Source organism: Lepidothrix coronata, unplaced genomic scaffold (genome assembly GCF_001604755.1).
Source record: "Lepidothrix coronata isolate B3197 unplaced genomic scaffold, Lepidothrix_coronata-1.0 Scaffold92, whole genome shotgun sequence".
Classification (NCBI taxonomy): Eukaryota; Metazoa; Chordata; class Aves; order Passeriformes; family Pipridae; genus Lepidothrix; species Lepidothrix coronata.
The window spans coordinates 504,934-524,515 of record NW_016690272.1 but is presented as its reverse complement, the minus strand read 5'-3'; the positions used below and the strand labels follow the sequence as shown (position 1 = coordinate 524,515).

The 19,582-nt window shown below is 44.6% G+C and overlaps 1 protein-coding gene and 1 long non-coding RNA gene across 2 annotated transcripts in view; one reads left to right on the top strand and one right to left on the bottom strand.

The window, feature by feature from the left end:
* Positions 1-12: 12 nt before the first annotated feature.
* Positions 13-1,707, bottom strand: RPS27A (ribosomal protein S27a). Its single transcript, XM_017821788.1, has 5 exons — positions 1,573-1,707; positions 1,227-1,281; positions 888-973; positions 466-597; positions 13-200 (listed from the first exon to the last, which is right to left on the bottom strand). Exons 1-5 carry the CDS (start codon positions 1,618-1,620, stop codon positions 51-53), a joined length of 471 nt encoding a protein of 156 aa, XP_017677277.1. The 5' UTR covers positions 1,621-1,707; the 3' UTR covers positions 13-50.
* A 165-nt stretch (positions 1,708-1,872) lies between these two features.
* Positions 1,873-19,582, top strand: part of LOC108500652 — a 42,375-nt gene continuing 24,665 nt past the window's right edge. Inside the window, exons 1-2 of the long non-coding RNA XR_001875936.1 lie at positions 1,873-1,957; positions 7,024-7,144. This is a non-coding gene — a long non-coding RNA (uncharacterized LOC108500652). The remainder of the gene's footprint in view (positions 1,958-7,023; positions 7,145-19,582) is intronic.

Genomic DNA, 19,582 nt, shown 5'->3' with positions numbered 1-19,582 from the left:
GAGACCCTTAAAAACCGTACAGAAGGTCAGCTCTTTATTGTGTGGGACATTCACTTGTCCTCTGGCTTGTTGAAGCAGTAGGTCAGACAGCACTTGCCACAGTAGTGCCTGTCAAAGTGACTGGCCATGAAGACTCCGGCCCCACACTCCTCTGACGGGCACTCCCGGCGCAGGCGGCTGATCTTGCCGTTCTCGTCCACCTGGGAAGGGCAGACAGGGAGAATCTTTCAAACACCTTTAGAAGTAATGAGAATTCTGACTGTTTTACATTGGCAAAGCAGTTTCTGTGATAGTTAATGCAAGCTCAGAAGTGCCCAGCTGCACCAGTGGGTTTCTCTTTCATTAAGCAGATGGGATATTTGCAGAGGGAAGGACTCTGAATATTAAATACACCAGGCTCTGTGCAGAGCAGTTACAAGCTCTGCTGAGAGCTGAGTTTCCATCGAGTTTTGTATTTCTACCTACCTTGTAGTACTTGAGCACTGCAAGCTTAACCTTCTTTCTCTTATGCTTGTTCTTCTTGGGGGTGGTGTAAGACTTCTTCTTTCTTTTCTTGGCACCGCCCCGAAGTCTCAGCACAAGGTGAAGGGTTGATTCCTGTTAGTAAGGCACATGAAGTAGGCTCAGAATGATGTCTCAAGGCAAGAGCAGCATTTAAGCAGGCTTGCTCCTTTTATCCAGAGAAAGCAGGCCTCAAGTGCCAGGCACTTAGGAAAGCTCTTAAAAGGATTATTTGCTATTAAGATGACATCCCAAGCCCCCAGCATCAATACTGCCCCCCAACCCTAAATCCATTGATTTGGTTGAAGACACTTGAAACAATTTTGAGGCTGAGCAGCAAAGGCGACTCAGCTCTGACTGTGCCAGCTCCTGCCTCTCCTACTCACTTTTTGAATGTTGTAGTCGGACAGTGTGCGTCCATCTTCCAGCTGCTTCCCGGCAAAGATCAGCCGCTGCTGATCCGGAGGGATGCCTAAGGGTGACACAAACCGGGAATAAATGAGGAACGTGCACTAGAACATGCTGCAATAAAAAAAAAATTGCTGCAGACAATTACATCTGTGCAGGACATAAATCAGTCCACAAGACAGATATATATCAATATAATATATAAGAAATATAATGTAGGAGTTTATATCATAGCATAAATAGTATATATAATATTTATTTTTTATTTATTTATTTCGATCACTATATAATAATGAGTAAGTGCCTCTTGAACGTACCCTCCTTATCCTGGATCTTCGCTTTCACATTTTCTATAGTATCAGAAGGCTCAACCTATTTAATTAAACAGAACAAGAGAGTCAAAACGCGCTTCGCCTTTTACTGAGCCCAGGAAAGCCGCGGAACCACGCGGAGCTCCCGGCACACCCCCGGTGCTGACACGGCCCTTTCGGCCCTCGCGGCGTGGCCCGAACCCCGCCGGGCAGCGCGGGGCCGGCGTTTCCCCGCGCATCACCCCGCCGTTCCCCCGCATATCCCGGGGATTCCCCGCGCATCCCGGTATCTCCCGGCGCATCCCGGAGCACCGGCAGGCAGCGGCGGCCCGGCGCGGCGTTGTCGGCTCACCTCGAGGGTGATGGTTTTCCCGGTGAGGGTTTTGACGAAGATCTGCATGGTGAGGGCTGTGCGGGCGGTGCGGGGCCGGGGCGCGGGGTGCCCGCGCTGCTCGCGGAATGGCGGCCGCGGCAGAGAGAGGGCCGGGTCCGGGCGCACGGGGTTTCCCTGCGCGCCGCGGGCGGGGCGGCAGGGGCGCCGGGACTACAGCTCCCGGCATGCCCCGCCGGCAGAGCCGCGCCCGCCAGCGCTGGGAGCTGTAGTCCGGCTGAGGGGCCGGGGGGCGGGAACCGCGGCTCCCACAGTGCACCGCGGCCACGCCGTGAGGGGAAGAGGCGGGAGCGCCGTGAGGGGAGGAGGAGCCGCCATGACGCGACGAGGCGGGACTGTCGTGACGGTAGGAGGAGGAGCTGCCATGAGGGGAGGAGGCGGGACTGTCGTGAGGGGAGGGGGGAAAGTTGCCATGAGGGGATGAGGCGGGGCCGTCGTGAGGGGAGGAGGAGCCGCCATGACGCGACGAGGCGGGACTGTCGTTTGGGGAGGAGGAAAAGCTGCCATGAGGCACGAGGCAGGACTGTCGTTTGGGGAGGAGGAAAAGCTGCCATGAGGGGAGGAGGATCCGCCGTGAGGAGACGAGGCGGAGCCGCCGTGAGGCGATGGGGGCAGCTGCCGTGAGGGGGCCGCCGTGAAGGCGGGTCCCACGTCCCCTCACAGCGGCTGAGGCGGGGAGGGTCCTCCCTGCCGTGAGGGAAGGGTCTTTCAGCCGTCGGTGCCGGTTCCTCTGCGCAATGTGGCGGCTGTCGGTGGGATTGTTGTTTTCGGGACGGCGGGGTTTCCAGGGAGCTGTGTATCCGCACGTCCGCCCTGCAGCGTGAAATGCCAGAATTCGGTGTCCCGGCCCCTGAGGAGGCGGTTTAAAAACACCTCACGGGCACTTGGCCACCTGTGATTCCCTGAGATCGATGCCAGGTTTATATCTGGGTTCGTAGGGCAAAGATTTTTAAAATTGGAAAAGCTGTGGGAAGGTTAAGAATAAAGGAGTTTTGAGAGTCGCTTTCACTGGTTTGGAAATTACTCGTTGGGTGCTTTTTATGCTTATGAATGGAATATGGGAAAGGCTCTAGCAGAATGAAGACTTACTTACATGAGTACTGGCTGAGGCTATTTTAACAATTTCATCCAAAAACATACAAATTAGTTCATTAACTCATCTCCTGGAGCCTGCTGGGTAACTGCTACACAGAAACAACTCTCTTCTGTTTCTGGCCACTGATTAATTAGATTAGTTCTTCCCAAATCATGGATGTTCTGTTTTCTGTGTTCTCATACAGAAACTGTATGTTTTAAAGACCCTCAACCCCATCCTCCATTCCTTCCCAAGCCGTGAGGCTTTGCCTTTTCTTCAAAGGAAATCCCTTCAAACATAACACAGCCAAAATGGCATTCATGGAGTTTATTCTTTTATTAAATCCTAAATTCAATGTGAGCGTAGCCCAAACAAGCAATATCAACATCTCATATTTTGGTTGCCATCAGCCTTTCTCACGGCATTGCAGACTCCAGTTTTGCTTAAGACTCTATTCTCTTATGCTATACTTAAAAACTACACAAATATAAGATTTCCACAGTCTTCCTTGGCTTAAAAAACTGTAATTACTGGAATCCTAATTTCTTTCATTTTATTGTGGATGTCAGTGCCACAGTTTCAAACACAATTATGCTAAAAACATGCTTAAACTCTAAGCCCTATCCCTTCCCTTGGCCTCTGTTTTTCTGGTTCTGTGGGATGGGATATCATCATATTTGAATTTCTAGAAGTGTGTCTCTTCTGTATTTTTGGTTTGGAGAAGACATTAAGGTTTCAGAGATACTCTTTCATAATCCAGTGTAGATTTATTTGAACTGGTGAACCCCCCCCCAGAGCAGTCTGGTATTAAATTGGTGTAATGGGTGCCTCTCTGCTGGAAGATTTCTGTGGAGAGAAGCACCATTGTTCAACTCTAGCCCATATTTCAGTTCTAAACTGAGATTCTAAACCACCTTGTGTGATGATGCTGAAATCATCCTTGTTCTGGTAGTTAAATCATCATGTGAAACTGTGTTTCTCAAGCCGTGCTTTATGGCCACCTTGGCAAGCATGAAGTATTACCAAATATGATGTGGGTAGACAACACTTTAGTTCCTCTAGGGTGGAAGAGTAAAAAGCAGCTTCAAGTGTTACATGTTTTTATCTCAACCCTTGAGTTTTTCTTATTTTATTGTCTCCCCCATCCCACCGTGGGGGTGGCGAGTGGCCGTGTGGGGTTGAGTTCCCAGCTGGGGTTAAACCTCAGCACAAAGTTACAGAACACATTAGTAAAGCTGGATTGTTTTTAATACCTCGTCTTCTTCAGGTTAAACTGTTCTTTCATGAGTGTTCTACAGTATATTTATTTTGGGTTTACCGGTGATATTTGTGGCCACATTTGTACAAAAAGCATTTGAAGTGAATACAAATATGCCAAATTTCTTCATGTTATTATATTTCCTGGCCGTATTTCAGATAATTTTAAGGGAGGATTTTCAGGTTACCCTCTCTTCTAGGGTTTCTTGATTTTCTCATTCTATGAGATTTCTACTTACAGGAAAAAAACCTATTCTTTATGTATATATATTTTCAAGTAAAAGGTTAGATTTTAATGTCGCCACTTGCTTTTCCACAGTGTTCTGGAAAATTGGTCATGATCATTGTGGGGTTTTATGGTGAGGAAAGGGAGAAGTAAATACACAAATACATAATGATCTTGGTATTTGATTTTTCATAAGATTACTTCTTTTTGTTGAATAATGTTCTAACACTGCATTAATTCACTGTCTGAGTCAACAGTGGATTAGAAAGCCACACTTTTTATTTCTGGGAGCTACAGCCCTGTCTTTTATCTCAACCCATCACAGAAAGGATGGTTTGGGCTACTGGAGGAAATGGGCAAGGAAAGTAAACACAGCAAAACTTGAATAACAAACTTTCAAACCTGAATTTTTAACTCAACCCACATTCCAGCCTATAAATGACTTTGGATTCAGCGCTCCTAGTTTATAATGGGATCTGAGTAAAAGCCTTTCCTTCCCAGCGAGCTGCACTGTGCCTTCTCCCATGTTGCAGAGCTCCCACAGGGAGGTCTCTGGCTCAGGTCCGAGGGCCAGCTCTCCCTGCCCTCACACACGGGTTCCCTCTGTGCTGCTGCAGGAGCATCCCATGGGGCAGCTTTCCACGGGGAGAGCTCTGCAGGCCTTGGCTTCTGGCAGAGCCCCCATAGGCTGGCTCTTGGGCAGCCTGCAACCTCAGCACTTACTGCTCAGCCCACAAGAAAATAAACAAAGCCCTGTTTGGTTCCAAGGCCTGTGCATTTTCAAAAAGGCTCTTTTTGCACTGCCAGACCCAGCGGCAGCAGGAGCCCCAGCCAAGGGCAGGCAGCTGCAGCAAACCTCCTGGGCAGCAATCCCAGGTCCACAACACACCTGCCCGGACTTAGCTAAGGAAAGTGCTCGAATTTACAGGCAATATTTCTGAAAATTAGGGTTTCTGCATCCACAGGTGGTGATTTGCATCTACTGTGCTTTTTGTGTCTTGCTCCAGTAAACTGCCCTTAACTTCAGTGCCTGCAGCTCCCCAGTCATCCTCTTGCTCTTGTGCGTTTCAGAAGTGATTTTGACTGTAAGCAGGGATTTTGGCCCTTAGGCTTTTTAAATTAAAATAAACGCTATTTTCCTTATGGGTCTTTAATTTCATCACCTTTGTTTTTTTTGCACTCAGGATTTGTAATGCACTTAGAAATCAGGGAATGATTCTGCAGTATGCTTAATAAGAATAGTAAAAAGCCTTTTTAGGGCAAATGCAGGATATTTAAATATGGGTTGGTTTGGGTTTTTTCCTTAGCTGCATTGTTATTCTAAATGATACCACCAACACTTTGGAAGAGTGGAATAAGACAGCAGTTGCTTGTGCAGAAAATAAGCATGAAAAGTAATCTCAGAAAATTGTATCGATTTTTTCCTCACGGGATGGAGTGTTTGAAAATTCACCTCTTGCTAGGCTGATGAACGTGTTTTCTGGTGGTTGCTCTGCGTAGCAGCAGAGGGAGCACTTACAGCAGGCAAGTGAAGAATCCTCTTAGCTCTGGTATGAACTGTGGGAAACACTGAGCATCACAAACAGTGCTGAGAAGGATTTTGCCACCAAATATCAGTTATTTTTACATTTAATATGTCCATCTAAGAATGTGTGCAAGTTTGCATTTTGTTTAAAGTGAATTCTCAATGTAGAAGGAAGCTCTGGAATGGTGTGGGAATGGCAGGCATCCACCTTCCTTTCTGTTCTTGCTTTGGTACCTCGGGTGTGTCCTTGGTGTAGTGCTGGAGGGAGAGACTGCACAAGGCGTGGTCTTTTTGGGGTTTTTCACTGCTGGGCCATCACTGCAGTCATAGTACAAGTATGATTATCAAGCTAACCTAACAAATCCTGCCAAAACACAAGTGTCAGCCTAGAACAAAGGTAGGCTTTGGTTTCGTGCTGCTCCTGCTCCTTGGATTGCTGTGGGAATTGTCTGCTTTGAGGAGCACATTACCCTGTAAGAGCCAGTAGGAGAGCTCGGCCTAGAGGGATTGTTAGGAGAGGGAAAGGAAGATGCCTGACTGCAGTCACACATTCCCTGGGTGCCTGCTGGCAGAGCCTCCTTTTAGCTCTCAGCCCACAGCCAGTATCAACAGGAAGAACACTGAATGTCACTTGCTGTTGTCACTGTGCTGCATGTTCCCAGATAGCAGATAGCTCTGTAATGAAGCTAGATGTAGCTACTGCTGTTTTGTTTCAGTTTTAGCACATTTTGGCACTCTTTAAAAGCTGCTGGGGCATCTTTATTATGTGGATAAATCTGCAGAGTTAGGACTCACAAGAGAACTTCAGTTAAAAGAGAAGAATTTTAAGTCTATGGATACTTAAATTATTGTGTGGATGAGAAACAAGGAAAGGTCTGCAAGTTCACTTTTCAACATGCAGAATAATATGTCCTATGAGTGTAACCCTTAGGTTAAATATACAAGTGCAGAGATGTTTTCTGAAATAAATTAGTGTTAATTTTTTTTTTTTTTAGCTAGGCCTGCCACTTAGTGGTATGTTTCCAAATGCTCCTGAAGTATTACTGCTCTGAAGAGCTTGTAATCTATGCAGGTGTTATTAAGGACACACTTATTCTACTGAGCATTAGAACTGCTGCCTCGAGAGTGGTTCAAATCTGTCAAAGACTGGCCAGTTTAGTGGTGCCTGAAGGGTGTTCAGTGTTGCAGACTCTTGGGTTGGTAAGGAACGCAGGGAGCATAAAATGATTGTTTTCCAGACTGAGCTGGTTCTAGCTGCCCAGACTGTTATTACTGCTATAACAGAATTAGAACATTTATTACTGACACCTGATTTTCTCCTTAATTCAGGTTGGCAACACCCGAGTGACCATAGACTTCTACACTCCCTGATTATGAAATGCAGAGCAGCTGAATTCCATAGGAGAGCTCTTTCCAGAGTCTGGGAGCATCACACAGGATGAAGGCAGAGGTCAGTGGCTGTCTCTCTTCCAAATTATATAATTTAATTTAATTATGAAGTTCTAGAATTTCGCTTGTGACCAACTTGCATTGTGAAGTTCAAACCTGAGATATAATTAAATCCCAGGCATAAGCAAGGGATCCCAAAGTGTGGCCAAATATGCTTTGTATGCCAGGAATAGAGAGAGCAGGTGTAAACTCTCACAAGTAGTAATACAGCCTCATATGAAAAATGGACAGTCCATGCTAGATGAAAATGGATTTATTATTTCATATATTAATTGATACATTGCCATGCCTACTGAAACTTCAGGTTCAGTTTTCTCATTTCATTTTTGTGCTGGTGGATGTAATAATTTTATTGGTGCTGTTTGCTATATATGTAATGAGTGACAGAAGATCGTTTTCTATTTGTCACACCCATTATAAATGTTTGACCTCAGACACACTGTGTGTGTTGTAACTCAATTTACAGTGTAACATACATCAGATTTTGATCAAAAGCTTGAAAGCAATGAATGGAAAGGTCACTCACTGCCATTCCTAGTGCACAAAAGCTGACATCATGCAAGAAAGCAGTGCAGACGTAACTGCCACGCTCCCCAGAGTGATTCCATGGCTCTGGTTTGATGTTTGCAGCAGCTGAGAAATGCAAGGCCTTGTTAAATTGAAGAAGATGGTGATGGGCCAAACCACAAGGTTTTATTCTTTTCCTTTCTAGCCATCTCCAGGGTGCAGCAGGGAATTCCAGCAGGGATGCACGATCAGGTGGCGGGCCTGAGGCTTCTGTTGTTGGCCTATTTTGTAGGCCAACAGTGGCAGTTTTGTATTAAACATTCCTTAGAGGTTGTAGAAAATCGTGCTACATGTGAAAAGCACTGCAGGTGCAGTGTCAGATGAACACTCTCTGGAGCAAACAGCTGTTTCTGGGGAGGACTGTGCTGGTGTTGCCTTGTGTGCCTCTTTTTCCTTCACAAGAATTTGGTGTCTCCTAATCCAAGACTCAGTTGCTAATCATCCACTGGGATTTAAAGTGATTTAGACCTGTGTGTTTTATTCAGCAACTTCAAGAATTTTCAGTCACTTCATCTTGAAAAACATAAAGACTGTCATAAAAATTCTCTCTGACAAGGTGACAATACACTTTGACCCAGAGCCCATAAAAGCCAAGTAGTATTTTAGTAATATTCGAACATCCAAAGTTATGTCTAAAGAAGAGGTAGAATTTCATGAAAGCTAGAGACATCTGTAAATGGCCCAGCAAGTTTGGAGGCACAGTTTTGTAAGGAATGGAGTTTGTAAAACACTTCAAGAACGAACCAAATGTACAGTTACACAGCATCATGGTCCTGTGCAATTTATTATTGCCAAGCTCTGACCAGCTGATTTAATTATTTCTCTACTTGACTGGTGTGCTCCCCTCACAGCCTCCAAACGCACATTTCACAAAGGTCAAACACAGCTTTGATTGAATGAAGAAATTAGCACTGAATGAGATTAAAGATACTGGAATGAGAGGAAATGTGAGCTTAGTTACATAGCCTAGTGCCCAGGACACTTACCTGGGGGAGGAAATCATAAGCTGTTCTTCCTGCTTCGTGGAATTGTTCTGTTTTAAAATTAATTCATTATTAATCTCCTGTCTTCAATTCATTATTCACTGGAAAAAGTACAAAGCCCATCCAAGATCTGCTTCCAGATGAGTGCCCTTACCACATATAAGATTGTTTTGCTCCACTTCCCACTAAGACATTTCATTAGAGCTTGAGGAAGTGATAATATTACTTTTATTGCAGTCTTGTCTTTGTGAGATTTTTTTTTTACGTTAGTCTGGCAAGTTTTATGGAGTAGAGATGGTCATAACTAAGCTTTTTGCGTGCTTTGATCACAGAGCTCTTATGTGATCTGAGAGTCAGGTTTGCTGAAGTTCTCCACAGCCAAATAAAATTTTGTGATACAGCTTTTACAGAATGCAAATCACAGGTGGGACTTTATCAGTATAAAAGAGTTTGTATTGCTAACCAGATAAATGGTAAATGTATTGATGAGAGTTCGTATCGATTGGAGTCTGTAAGTGCTATTCATTGGGTCCTTTTAAGGGAAATCAGGATATTCAATTTTTTTATGCTGTTTTTTCAAGGACTTCCCATTATTTCACTTCTTTCTTCTGTCTTTCTTGTACCCCCATGGGCCAATTATCCTCACCCTTTACATCTCAGCAGGGAGGGAGCAGTGCTTCCCTGAGGGCAGGTTAATGATCTTAGCACGGTGACCTAATCCCGTAAATGTGGGCTATTTCCAGCCCTCTGTAATCCCATGGAAATCCATGACTCACACTGAGGGGGTTTGGCTTTATGCCTTTCCCTTCCCCAAACTCCAGGACCGTGAGCCTCCTTTCTGGTGTGAAGCCTGGATTTGCATCCCTGCTGGAAGAGGCAGCACTGGTGCACCTGGCCAACTACCTCCCAAGCACAATTCCTTATGTCCTAGATAGATTAACACTGTTTTGGGAGATGGTTTTAAAACTTCCAGTTACACTGAGAAATCCCGATAGTTTCATTCCAAATCCATTGATGGAATCTGCCATCCAGTCACAGCGCTCCAGACTTCATTAATTAAGGCTTCTCCCTGGGCTGAGTAAGCCATAAATTCCAGACTGCATTTTGCTCTGGTGATATTCACTGACTATATTGTTGGATAGCTGGAAATGGAAAAGTAGGTTATCTCTGAAGAAAGCAGAGCAAAAAAATGAAGGATTAGTTTCTGAGCTTTTGTGGTTGGGTCTGTCGAGCTTTGACTCCAGTTGTTCTCTATTTTTTGCTCAACAAAAATAAACATAGTCTAAATTATTTTTTTTTAAATAGCACTATAAATACAGTGCAGGGGCCAGGATTAGCAAGCATGCAGCTGCTGAAGGCTGTTGGGTAAGCTGGAGTAAATTAATTCTGAATGAAGCTCACATTGAAATGAAATTTTAAAGGTCAAATCATTTCCCAGTAACTCCCCATTAACGCCTGGTGTGTAACTGCAACCTCTAACTAACTGTGCTTCTACTTCAGAAGTAATAAAAAAGAAAGTGGAGTGTCATAGTAGCTGTGCTTATTTAAGAAATATCAGCACAGACTATTCCATACTTGATGTTCAAAGTGATAATTGCTGAAAAGCAGGCAGAATTGCCCAGCCCTCCCTCCTGTAATCGGCAGAGCAGCAAGTAGCCAATTACAGTCATTTTGATCGTAAACCGTCGTGAGAGGGGGGAGGCAACCCGTGGAGTTTCATAAACTGTAGGAACACAGAACCTTGTAAGCACAATGCTATTTAGAAAAAAAAAGATTTCTTCCAATAAAACAATATTGGAAAAGAAATCTCCACTGGATATCTCGTAGAGATTATTATTTCTTGCACAGCAATGGCAGCGAGACTACATTCTCATTTTCCCAGATATTGCTCAAGTACCAAGAGGCAGACAGCAAAGATGAAAAGAAAGAACAGTACAAATATTGAAGTGGATCTGCAAAGGTCATTGATAGACACTTTTGTTTTGGTTACTTTTCTGAATTGTAAAATACACAGTGAAAAGAGCAAAGGGTGGGAGAGATATAGCATAATAATCTGAAATTTCCAGAGTGGATTATTCTGATTCTGGAGATTAATTACCAGTTAATGTGTGTGTCTGAGTGCTATCAGGACCAGAATTAAAGTGTAACAAATGTGGCTGCATTGTGAATATAACCTGGGTGTGTCGATAAGCCAGACTACTTGTCTGACAGTCTTGAGTGTTAGGTTATTTTCTGCATAATTGAACAGAAATGTAAGGTGGCTGTGATATCCCCAGCACCTAAAACAGAGGTTAGACCCAGCCCAAGGCACCTGGCCCAGCTGAACTGTTCATCTCCTGAGGCTGCTGCTGTCACACGGCTCGGGGGCAGAGCAGGGGCTGGTGCCGATGGCTCCCAACCGGGCCAGAGCCCTCGCCCCGCTCCCCTCCGCAGCTGCCGTTGCTCGGGCAACGCGATCGTTCAGCAGCACGAAAACACAGAAGGAAACTGTAAAGAGTGGGAGGAGAAACATCTCCCAGGGGCTGTAGAAAGGGTGGAGGAAGGAGGAGGGAGAATATCAGTACATGTTTCAGAAAAGATGTTTGCCCTTGTTGTATAGACAATGGTGCCCGAGGCTCCTTCGAAGCACTTCAGTTAAGCTGCTGTCTAAATTTCCCATTTGGAGTAGCTTCTTTCCCTCCCTTGGCTTTTGCAGGAGGTGAGCAGATTGAATGAGGTGACATGTGTTCATATCCTCCTGGAATGGCACCCTGAAGGAGTCATGTAGGTGCCTTTACCTCCCCGTAGGTGTCTATGATCATCCTCTTTTAGGAGTGAGAAAACATGAAAAGAACAAAAAGCACAACCCCACACACTTTCCATTAACATTTCTGCAACTGCCTTTGCAGTATCGATCTCAGTATCAGCCCTGGGAAAGTGAGGACTTGTTACTGGCATTTCTTCAGACTCTCCACTGATGAGAAACGTTTCCTGGTTCTAAACATTACCTCCTCATTATAGTTTGATTTAATAGCTGTTACTTTTTATTTCATCAGTAACAGAACGTGAACACTCTGTAGGCTTTAGTGCAGTCTGTCTTTGCAATTCTGATTTCCAGTTAATTAAAATTGATTGGCTGAACTGACATTTATATTTTTCACATCTTATGAAGGATCCAGGTTTTCCTTCACATAAATTTTACTGCTGTTCTCTGTTAGCTGCTTTGTGCAAAAAAAGCTTTGCATTATGTCTGATACGGTAAAAAAAGCATCTTAATCTTTAGAAGTTGCATTTCAGTCAAAGTTAGTATCAACAACTAGATTTCTCTTCTTAAATGTGATGAATTATATTGTTTGGATCAACTTGCTTGTTTTCACAGTTGTTTTTGGAAAATTCTAGAATGAATTCTTAGAGTGTTGCCAACAAAAATCTTGATCCCAACTGTATGATTAGCACTTCTCATGTTGGCCAGTATTATTATCTCATTACTTCCCTTGTAGAAAATTTTACATGTGTTGTCTCTCGTCTCAGACAGCAAATTCCTTGGAGCACTGATTGTCTTTTGTTCTATATATAGTGCCCTGCAAATGAAGTCTTGTTCATGATCAGGGCTCTTGTGCAGCGTGGTAATAGAAATCATAACCTCCTCCTCTATATTTTTCCATTGAAACCAGTGGCAAAGGCAGCAGCAGAACAAGGATGTAACAGAGTTGTTTGGGCTGTGGAGCACCCCCAGGCCCTGCAGGGTGCTGGTGGAAGTGGCTTTGTCACTGTTTTGGAACAAAATTCAAGGTTTCATTGCCTCCATGTTTGAAGTTCATCTCTTGATAGGAACAGTTTGCTAAGTTTGTATCAGTCCCTGCAGAGGGAATTCTTTGGAACGAGATACAGAGTTTAGAACACAAAGAGGAATAAATAGAATTTATTAGATCAGGGTAGGGACTGGTGAGATAAGTGGGAAAGTGTCAGAAGGGAAGGAAAAGTTATTTAAGAGTCACCTGGAAGGCAATGAGGGCTTTGGAAAGAGCAGGACGAGAGCTGGGGAAAGGGGTGGTGATTCTGTGCTGGGAACCCAAGGCACTTAACTGGTGTTTCATGTCTTGTGGCAGAGCATCCAGGATCTCACATTTGATGGAAAGCTGCAACTTTGTACCACGAATGTGTGATATTATTCCATAAAAATGTGTGTTTCACGTCATCAGGTACATAAATGGTTGGTTTCCTTTTGTTACCCTTCTCCTCAGTGAAGGAGTGGATGGCTCAGGAACAGGAAGGGTGGAGAGGGACAGTGTATGGCTGCACAGAAAGGAGCTGAAAGAGGAGCAAGTGGGGAAGGAGGAGAGAGAAGAGGAAGGTTTAATATTGTTTTTGAACTTGGAGAGGATACAGAAATTTAAGGAATCATAGGCAATCCTTAAAATGTGACAGTCAGGTAATGTGGAGGTTTCTGAGTAAAGAGCAAGAAAGCAACCATGAATTTACAAAAAAAGAAGGAATGTCAGAAGACAGGCATATCTTTATTTTTCAGGTAGAAAAGACTGTCATCCAGGGGCCCTTCAGGTGACAGTGTATAGCTTTTATGCCTTTCTTTTTTAATTCCTCTAGAGGAGTCTCTTGTTTTGGGTTTGGGTTTGTTTTTTTTTAGTATGCAAAAAGCTCCTTTTCACTCAGCTTCTCAGTAGCAGGAACAGAGAAGCCCAAAGAATTAATGGAATTGTTTACAGCCATAACAGTATTGAAATGAACTGAAAGCTCAGAAAGGTTAAATTATGCTGGTTATGAGGAGATATTTCTTATCATTGTGAATTTTATGGAAGTGTTGTTCAAGGGAGATTATAGTTTTCTCCTTTGGGATATTTGCAACTGGAGTGAAGAGCAGGCCAGAGGGATGGTGGTGGTTTCTAACCAGTGCCATGTGTTGCTCAACCAGCAGAGCTTTGTCTGCATTTGCAGCAGGTCTATACCTTTAATTGGACTCCCAGACCAGTAATGCTGCCTCAATCTGCATCCCAACAGTTGCATTCCAGGCTGGGAGCTGAAGTGCCATCAGGAACTGGCAGCTGCTCATGGAATATTTGAGCGTGGAGGTTATATTCAGGATCTTCCTTCAGCGCTGGGTATGGGTATAAATATTCTTACGCAGCAGGATTAATACATCCCTCATTAGTTGCACATGTCCAAATCCTCTTTGCATTGAGATACTTACAGGGTGGGTTTAGTTATTCTTAGGGTTGATCCTTTGGCAAAAAAAAATGTATGACGGGGTTTAATAGTTGTACACTTGCTTCTGCTAAGCCCAGCTATTAAATATACTTCCAATTTCCATTTGGTGAGTGTAAGCAATTCCTCCTCATAGCTGTGGTTGTAGGAACAGGTTTGTATTTTTCGTCAGCTAATGTTTCCAAATTGAGTTTTGTGTCATCTCCAGAGAATTTGAGAGCTGAGTTTCTTCCTCATTCCATAGTTTACATATGGCAGAAGGTTTGTTTGAAGAGGGACAGCTCAATGGTCTTCTCATTCTAAAATGCTTCTGGAAATTGCCTGTTTGATTCGTACACTCGTAAATTTAGATTCTGTTTGTCACACACGAACAATGCCGAATTCTCTTGTGCCTTCTGGGAATATGTGACTCTTAGAGGTGTTTATTCTGCTGGGTTTGGAATGACAGATCCGTACAAACAGCAGTTTGTTCTTTCCAGAACAGTGTGTGGTGCCATTGTCTGCAAAGAGACAATAAGTCTGGATTAGGAATAGGCACGAACTGGAGTATTACGTGCGTGTGCTCCTGAGCTGCAGGGAAATAGGGGTTCAGAGACATAGGGATTCATGGTTTGGAGTGCAGATCTTGGCACAACACACACTTTTAGCTGTGGTTAAGAAGGTGAATCACAGCCTTTACTGCTGGTCAGAATGACCACAAGGCTTTTAGAGTCGTGTTCGCAGTCGAGACCTACATTTTGTGGCTTGGGATCAGCTGTTGTGTAAAGGTGTGAGAGCAGCAGCATAAACAGAGCAGGCTGTGGGCTTAGGAGCTTGGACGAAATGTCACCTTCGGCTGCTGGTGGCAGGAAGCTTCTGAGCACGGAGGTTGGCACCGCTGAGTTTGTCCTCTGGGCAGCAGCGTGAGAGCTGGGGCGGGTGCCTGCAGGTCCCGGCGTGGGATGAGAGGCCAAGGTGCTCCCTTGGACCTTCTGCTCCTGCGGAGGTGGGTGGGCTGTCCTGGCCCACCTTTAGCTGCCAGGAGCGGCAGCGAGGAAGACTAGATCTAAAGATCTGTTTCCAGAGCTTTGCTGGACGTTGCGGGGGACCCGCTTCCGCCTCTGGAAGGGAAAACGCCTGTTGGAAGAGCCGAGGTGTGAGGGATCGGTAAAGTGCCGGCAGGTGGTGCCCGAGAACACCGAGTGCGACACTGAGTGTTGGCTCCGTGTCCCCGGGCTCTGCTCCCAAGGACCTCGGCTGGCATGTCTTCGAAATTAAGCCATAGAACTACAAGTAATGCACCAAACCCACCGTGTTTGAACCGAAACTGCCTGCAGGCTGCTTGCAGTGCAGGGACAGGACAGGGACAGACAAGCACCGCAGGATTCCAGAGCCTAATGCCCAAGGCAGGAGGGAAAAACCCCTCCATCCCGATGTGGCTTCACTTCAAAAGCAGTGACTTGTCTGAAACAAATGCATGTGGTGACTAAAACCCTTATAAAGCCTTCAGAAGGCCGGGCCACTGCAAATAAATAATTGCACGAGTGTGTGAAGGGGGTGGTATGTCAGGAATGATTTTTGTGCTTAGTCATGCTTTGCAACGTGTTCAAGGATTTCTTTGCTCTTATTTTGGGAGGAATAAGATGGGATGCCTAGATGTGGGAGCTTTCTTCTCTGGCTCTCAGCACTCAGGTGAAAACACAGAGGGATTAAAGATGGATTAGATAAGCATTCTTGAGGGAGTAGAGAACTCTGGGAACAGTGCTCTGGCCTAGTAATTGTGAAGGAGGCAAAAAGCTGCCTGGCCCTTTTCTGGTTGGAGAAGCACAGTATTTATATTGCTTTTATCTGATGTGCAGTTTGCTGCCTGTTTGGTTGGTTTGGTTGGGTTTGTTGATTTTTTTATTCCCCCCCATATCCTTCTTTTTAACTGTTTCAGGTACCAAATAAGTCTTCATGTTTCTGCTGAGGTGTCCTTTCCCTGATTTATCCCACGTGCCTTAAAATGTCGGTAGGACTGGAAAGAAAACTGCGACCCATAAATGAATACTAAAACTGTCATGTAATGCCAGCTTGTTAGGATACAAACTTTTACTTTTAGGCAGTTTATTCTCTAAGGCAGAGTTCTCTGCCTGATTATTTCAGAACTTTATTGCTGGATTCAGTGGGAAGAAAGCAAGGCCATGCCTTGAATATACTTTGTGCACCCATTTTGCTTTAATCTTGTATATTTGCTAGATGATGGGTGTGGAGGATGGTCAGAGGATGTAATTATTATGTGTTAATTAGTGCCCTAAAGCTATATTTAATTAAACCCTTCATAGCAACAGATTACAAATATTCCTGGGAAATAAATTCCTCTTTGAGCAGCAGGGCCGTTGTAGCTCAGCCTGACTGCAAACCCACAGACTGACATCCTGCACCATCCAAGGCTGATTTTTCTGTGGGGAGAGATAAGAACACGGGGAACAAAGGGCACAGTGTCAGTGTCACCATTTTAGCAGCTGAATCCATTCTGTCTGTCTCCTGCCAAACAGCCTATTAAACCTTTTAGCATTGTGCTGTCTGTGACACTGGGAGTTGGGCCCATTTGGACTAATAGCTTCACTGGGAAAGTAGCAGGAATACCCTTCATTAGTCCTACACAGAGAATCAGGCAGAGTACATGGAACAGAAGTTGCTTAAAGTATGTTGTTTTCGGTGTATTGTACTAACTACCTCTGTTTTTCACATGGAGCACAAATGGCATATCACTAAAGTTCTGCATTGGATTGAAAGGATGCAATTGGGGTCTATAATTTCCATTTATTCCACGGCTTCTGCCAAACTAAGTGACCCTTTACTAGCCCCTTTTTCTCTTTTCTTCCATGTGCCCTCTTTTCAAAGTGCCCCTTGTAATTCTCAGTGTAGTCCAGGATGGCACAAAGGAAATGTGCCAGGCTGAGCAAACTCCATCACCCAGACGAGTCAAAACATTTCCTCAGCCATGCTACACTTTAGGCAGTGACATGTTACCCTCTCATAAGGTTTTCTTCCTTATTTAGCAGTACTTCAGAAATGCACTGTTTGCTTAGGCACCACCATTTGTTTCACAAAAAACACTTGTTTTTTTCCCACTGACACTAGTCAAGAACCCAAACTTGGTTTGGTTTCCCTGAGTACAAATACTATCAGAGGTTTAAGAGTTATGGTATTCCTTAGAAACAGATCTCAAAGACTTTCACCCTGCTCAGTTGGGACCCTGAGTTCCTATGAAATTGCAGAGTGCAAGGTACTGCAGGAATGTGCAGGGAGTGAACTCTTATTCATGGTGAGATGCCCCACTGTGCTGATGCAAAAACCTAATCACACATAAAGGAGTCAGAGGTAGATGTGTAGTCTGTGAATATTTAGTGAGAATTGAAAGTAAAACTGTGGCAGTAAAACATCTCAGATCCTGTGAAAGTGTTGCTACTCACTGTGCACACTTGGAAGAAAAACCTTTGAGTAGCAGGTGCTTTTGGAGGCACTGGAAGAAGAATTCTGCTGCACAGTGTCTAACATGTAATTCCATGAACAAAGCCAACCCTCAGCCTCAGCAAGGCAGACTTGTGCTCTAGATTAACAAAACAATGAAATAAAAAATAAATCATCAACAATCAGTGAGTAGAGAGGGAAACCTGCCCTGATTTGCCTGTGTAAATGCAGTTCCTCCCCACTGTGTCCCTGAGTCATTAGATACTCTTTAATCAGGTGCTGTGGGAAACACCTCAGCAAACCCACACTGGCATTTCTCTTGTCCACACTTGTCATGCCACACTATGCAAATGTTGACATTCCCACGCATTTGTCCCGTGCATTTCTCTTCTCTTTAGGTCCCTCCCCAGATAATTCAATAATTAAACAGCTTATTACCTGCAAAGATCTATTGGCCAGTCAGTGACTTCCATCTTTTGTTGTAATTGGTGCCAATCTCTGTGTTTTAAGCATTGGGAAAGAGCTGAAGCTGTTCTATTACACGGTCTAGTTCCTCACACCCAGTTGGTGTTTGCAGAGGTACTGCTGTGCTTTGCACATCCATTTCCTGCCATCTTCCTGGTAAAATGAAGTTTTCCTCTGCCAGGCTTTCAAGTCACCAGATGCTAACGAGGCAGGCTGAGAGGTCTAAGCTGATAGAAGATTTTGTCCCCAAAGCTGCAGTCTGGGGAAAACCCACAGTAAATTCCTGGTCCCCATATGCTGTTGCACAGAACAACATGTGGTGTCCTGCCATCCTTACCAGGGAAGCAGCATTTGGGAGGGTGAGCTCTGTCTGGCACTAAGAGGATGGATTCATTTCTGCAGCAGCCATCAGTTAGTCTGGTATTAATTCCAGGCTCTGATTATTGTGTAGAATGAACTGAGCTTGAGGCTTCCAGGGGGAAAAAACCACCAGAAGAGAGAAATTCAGTGTTTCCTCTCCTAGCATGTTCTTTAAGGAAAGGAGGTATGCAAATTCCTTTGGACTTCTTTATTCCAGACTGCAGTTACAGCTGCCAGCACTCAGCCCTTTGCCCCGTGGTGGGCACTGCAGTGCATCTCAGAACACTGACTGCTGCCACCGTCTGTGTCTCACTCATGCACTGGGTTTGCTTTCATTTTCAGAACAGTCCATCCTGAATTTCCTTGTCACGCTGAAGGCTTCTGCATTTGGGTTTGCTGAGCAAACTTCCCAGCTCCTCCTTAAAGGCTTGCAGGAAGCCTTCCTGCTGAGGCCCCACTGTTAGGTAATTGAGGTTATTGTAACACCTTACTTGAGGGGCATACAAGAGAACAGACTCCCTCTGATATTCCAAAATAAATGCTGACACAGTTCTTCAGTTAAAAAAAGTTTGTCAGAATATTTTAGAAACTAACAATTAGATGCTAATATTTCTAGACTAACAGGAATAGAAATTAGAATTAATGAGTCCTCTGCAGGTACATCTGTCACATATTTAAGGATATGAGGCATATTTCGTGCTCCCAGCACTCTGCCAACATTATGCAACCCTCGTAATAGCTCTGCAGTAAATACCAGTCTTGCTGTGCTGCTGGAGAAAATGAAACTCTGTTCCCAGGCGTGACACCGAGTGTGTCTCCCCTGAAGTCACTGGATAGAGATGTTGCTGGGCCCACCTGTGCAAACGTGTGGCCCACTGGACTCGCTGGCATTATTTGTGACTGGGAATGTCCTTGTCCAAACCACCCTCCCAGTGCAGAAGCCCTGACTGCCACAGCTCTTCCTAGCCTGGTCGAGTGCATCACTTTGCACTTGCTGAAGCCCCAAATACAGAGAAGCAGCAACTTCCAAATATGCCTGTTGAGCTGCTTATGGCTCCTGGGATAAAGACAGAGATAAATGCTGGATAAATATATTTGCTTACAGAACGAAGTTTTAACCTGGAATGACACTGTTGAGTGCTAATTAAGTGACCTGATTTGTCTCTGTTACCATTCTCCCTGTGTACAATTACAGTGATAATTGCACTGTCTTAGAAGAAACTGGAAGGATAAATATTTCTCTGGTGCTGAGACAGTGTTGATCCAGTGGAAATAAGTCTTAATGTTTCCTCTGATAGAACGAGAGTACCCAGCTAAGGTGCCAAGCACTGCTGTCCTTGGGATGGCACAGACACTGACAGGGGCATCCTGTGTTCATTCCAAATAAACTGAGAGGTACTGGGCTCTTTGCTTCCAGTCTTTCCATGATT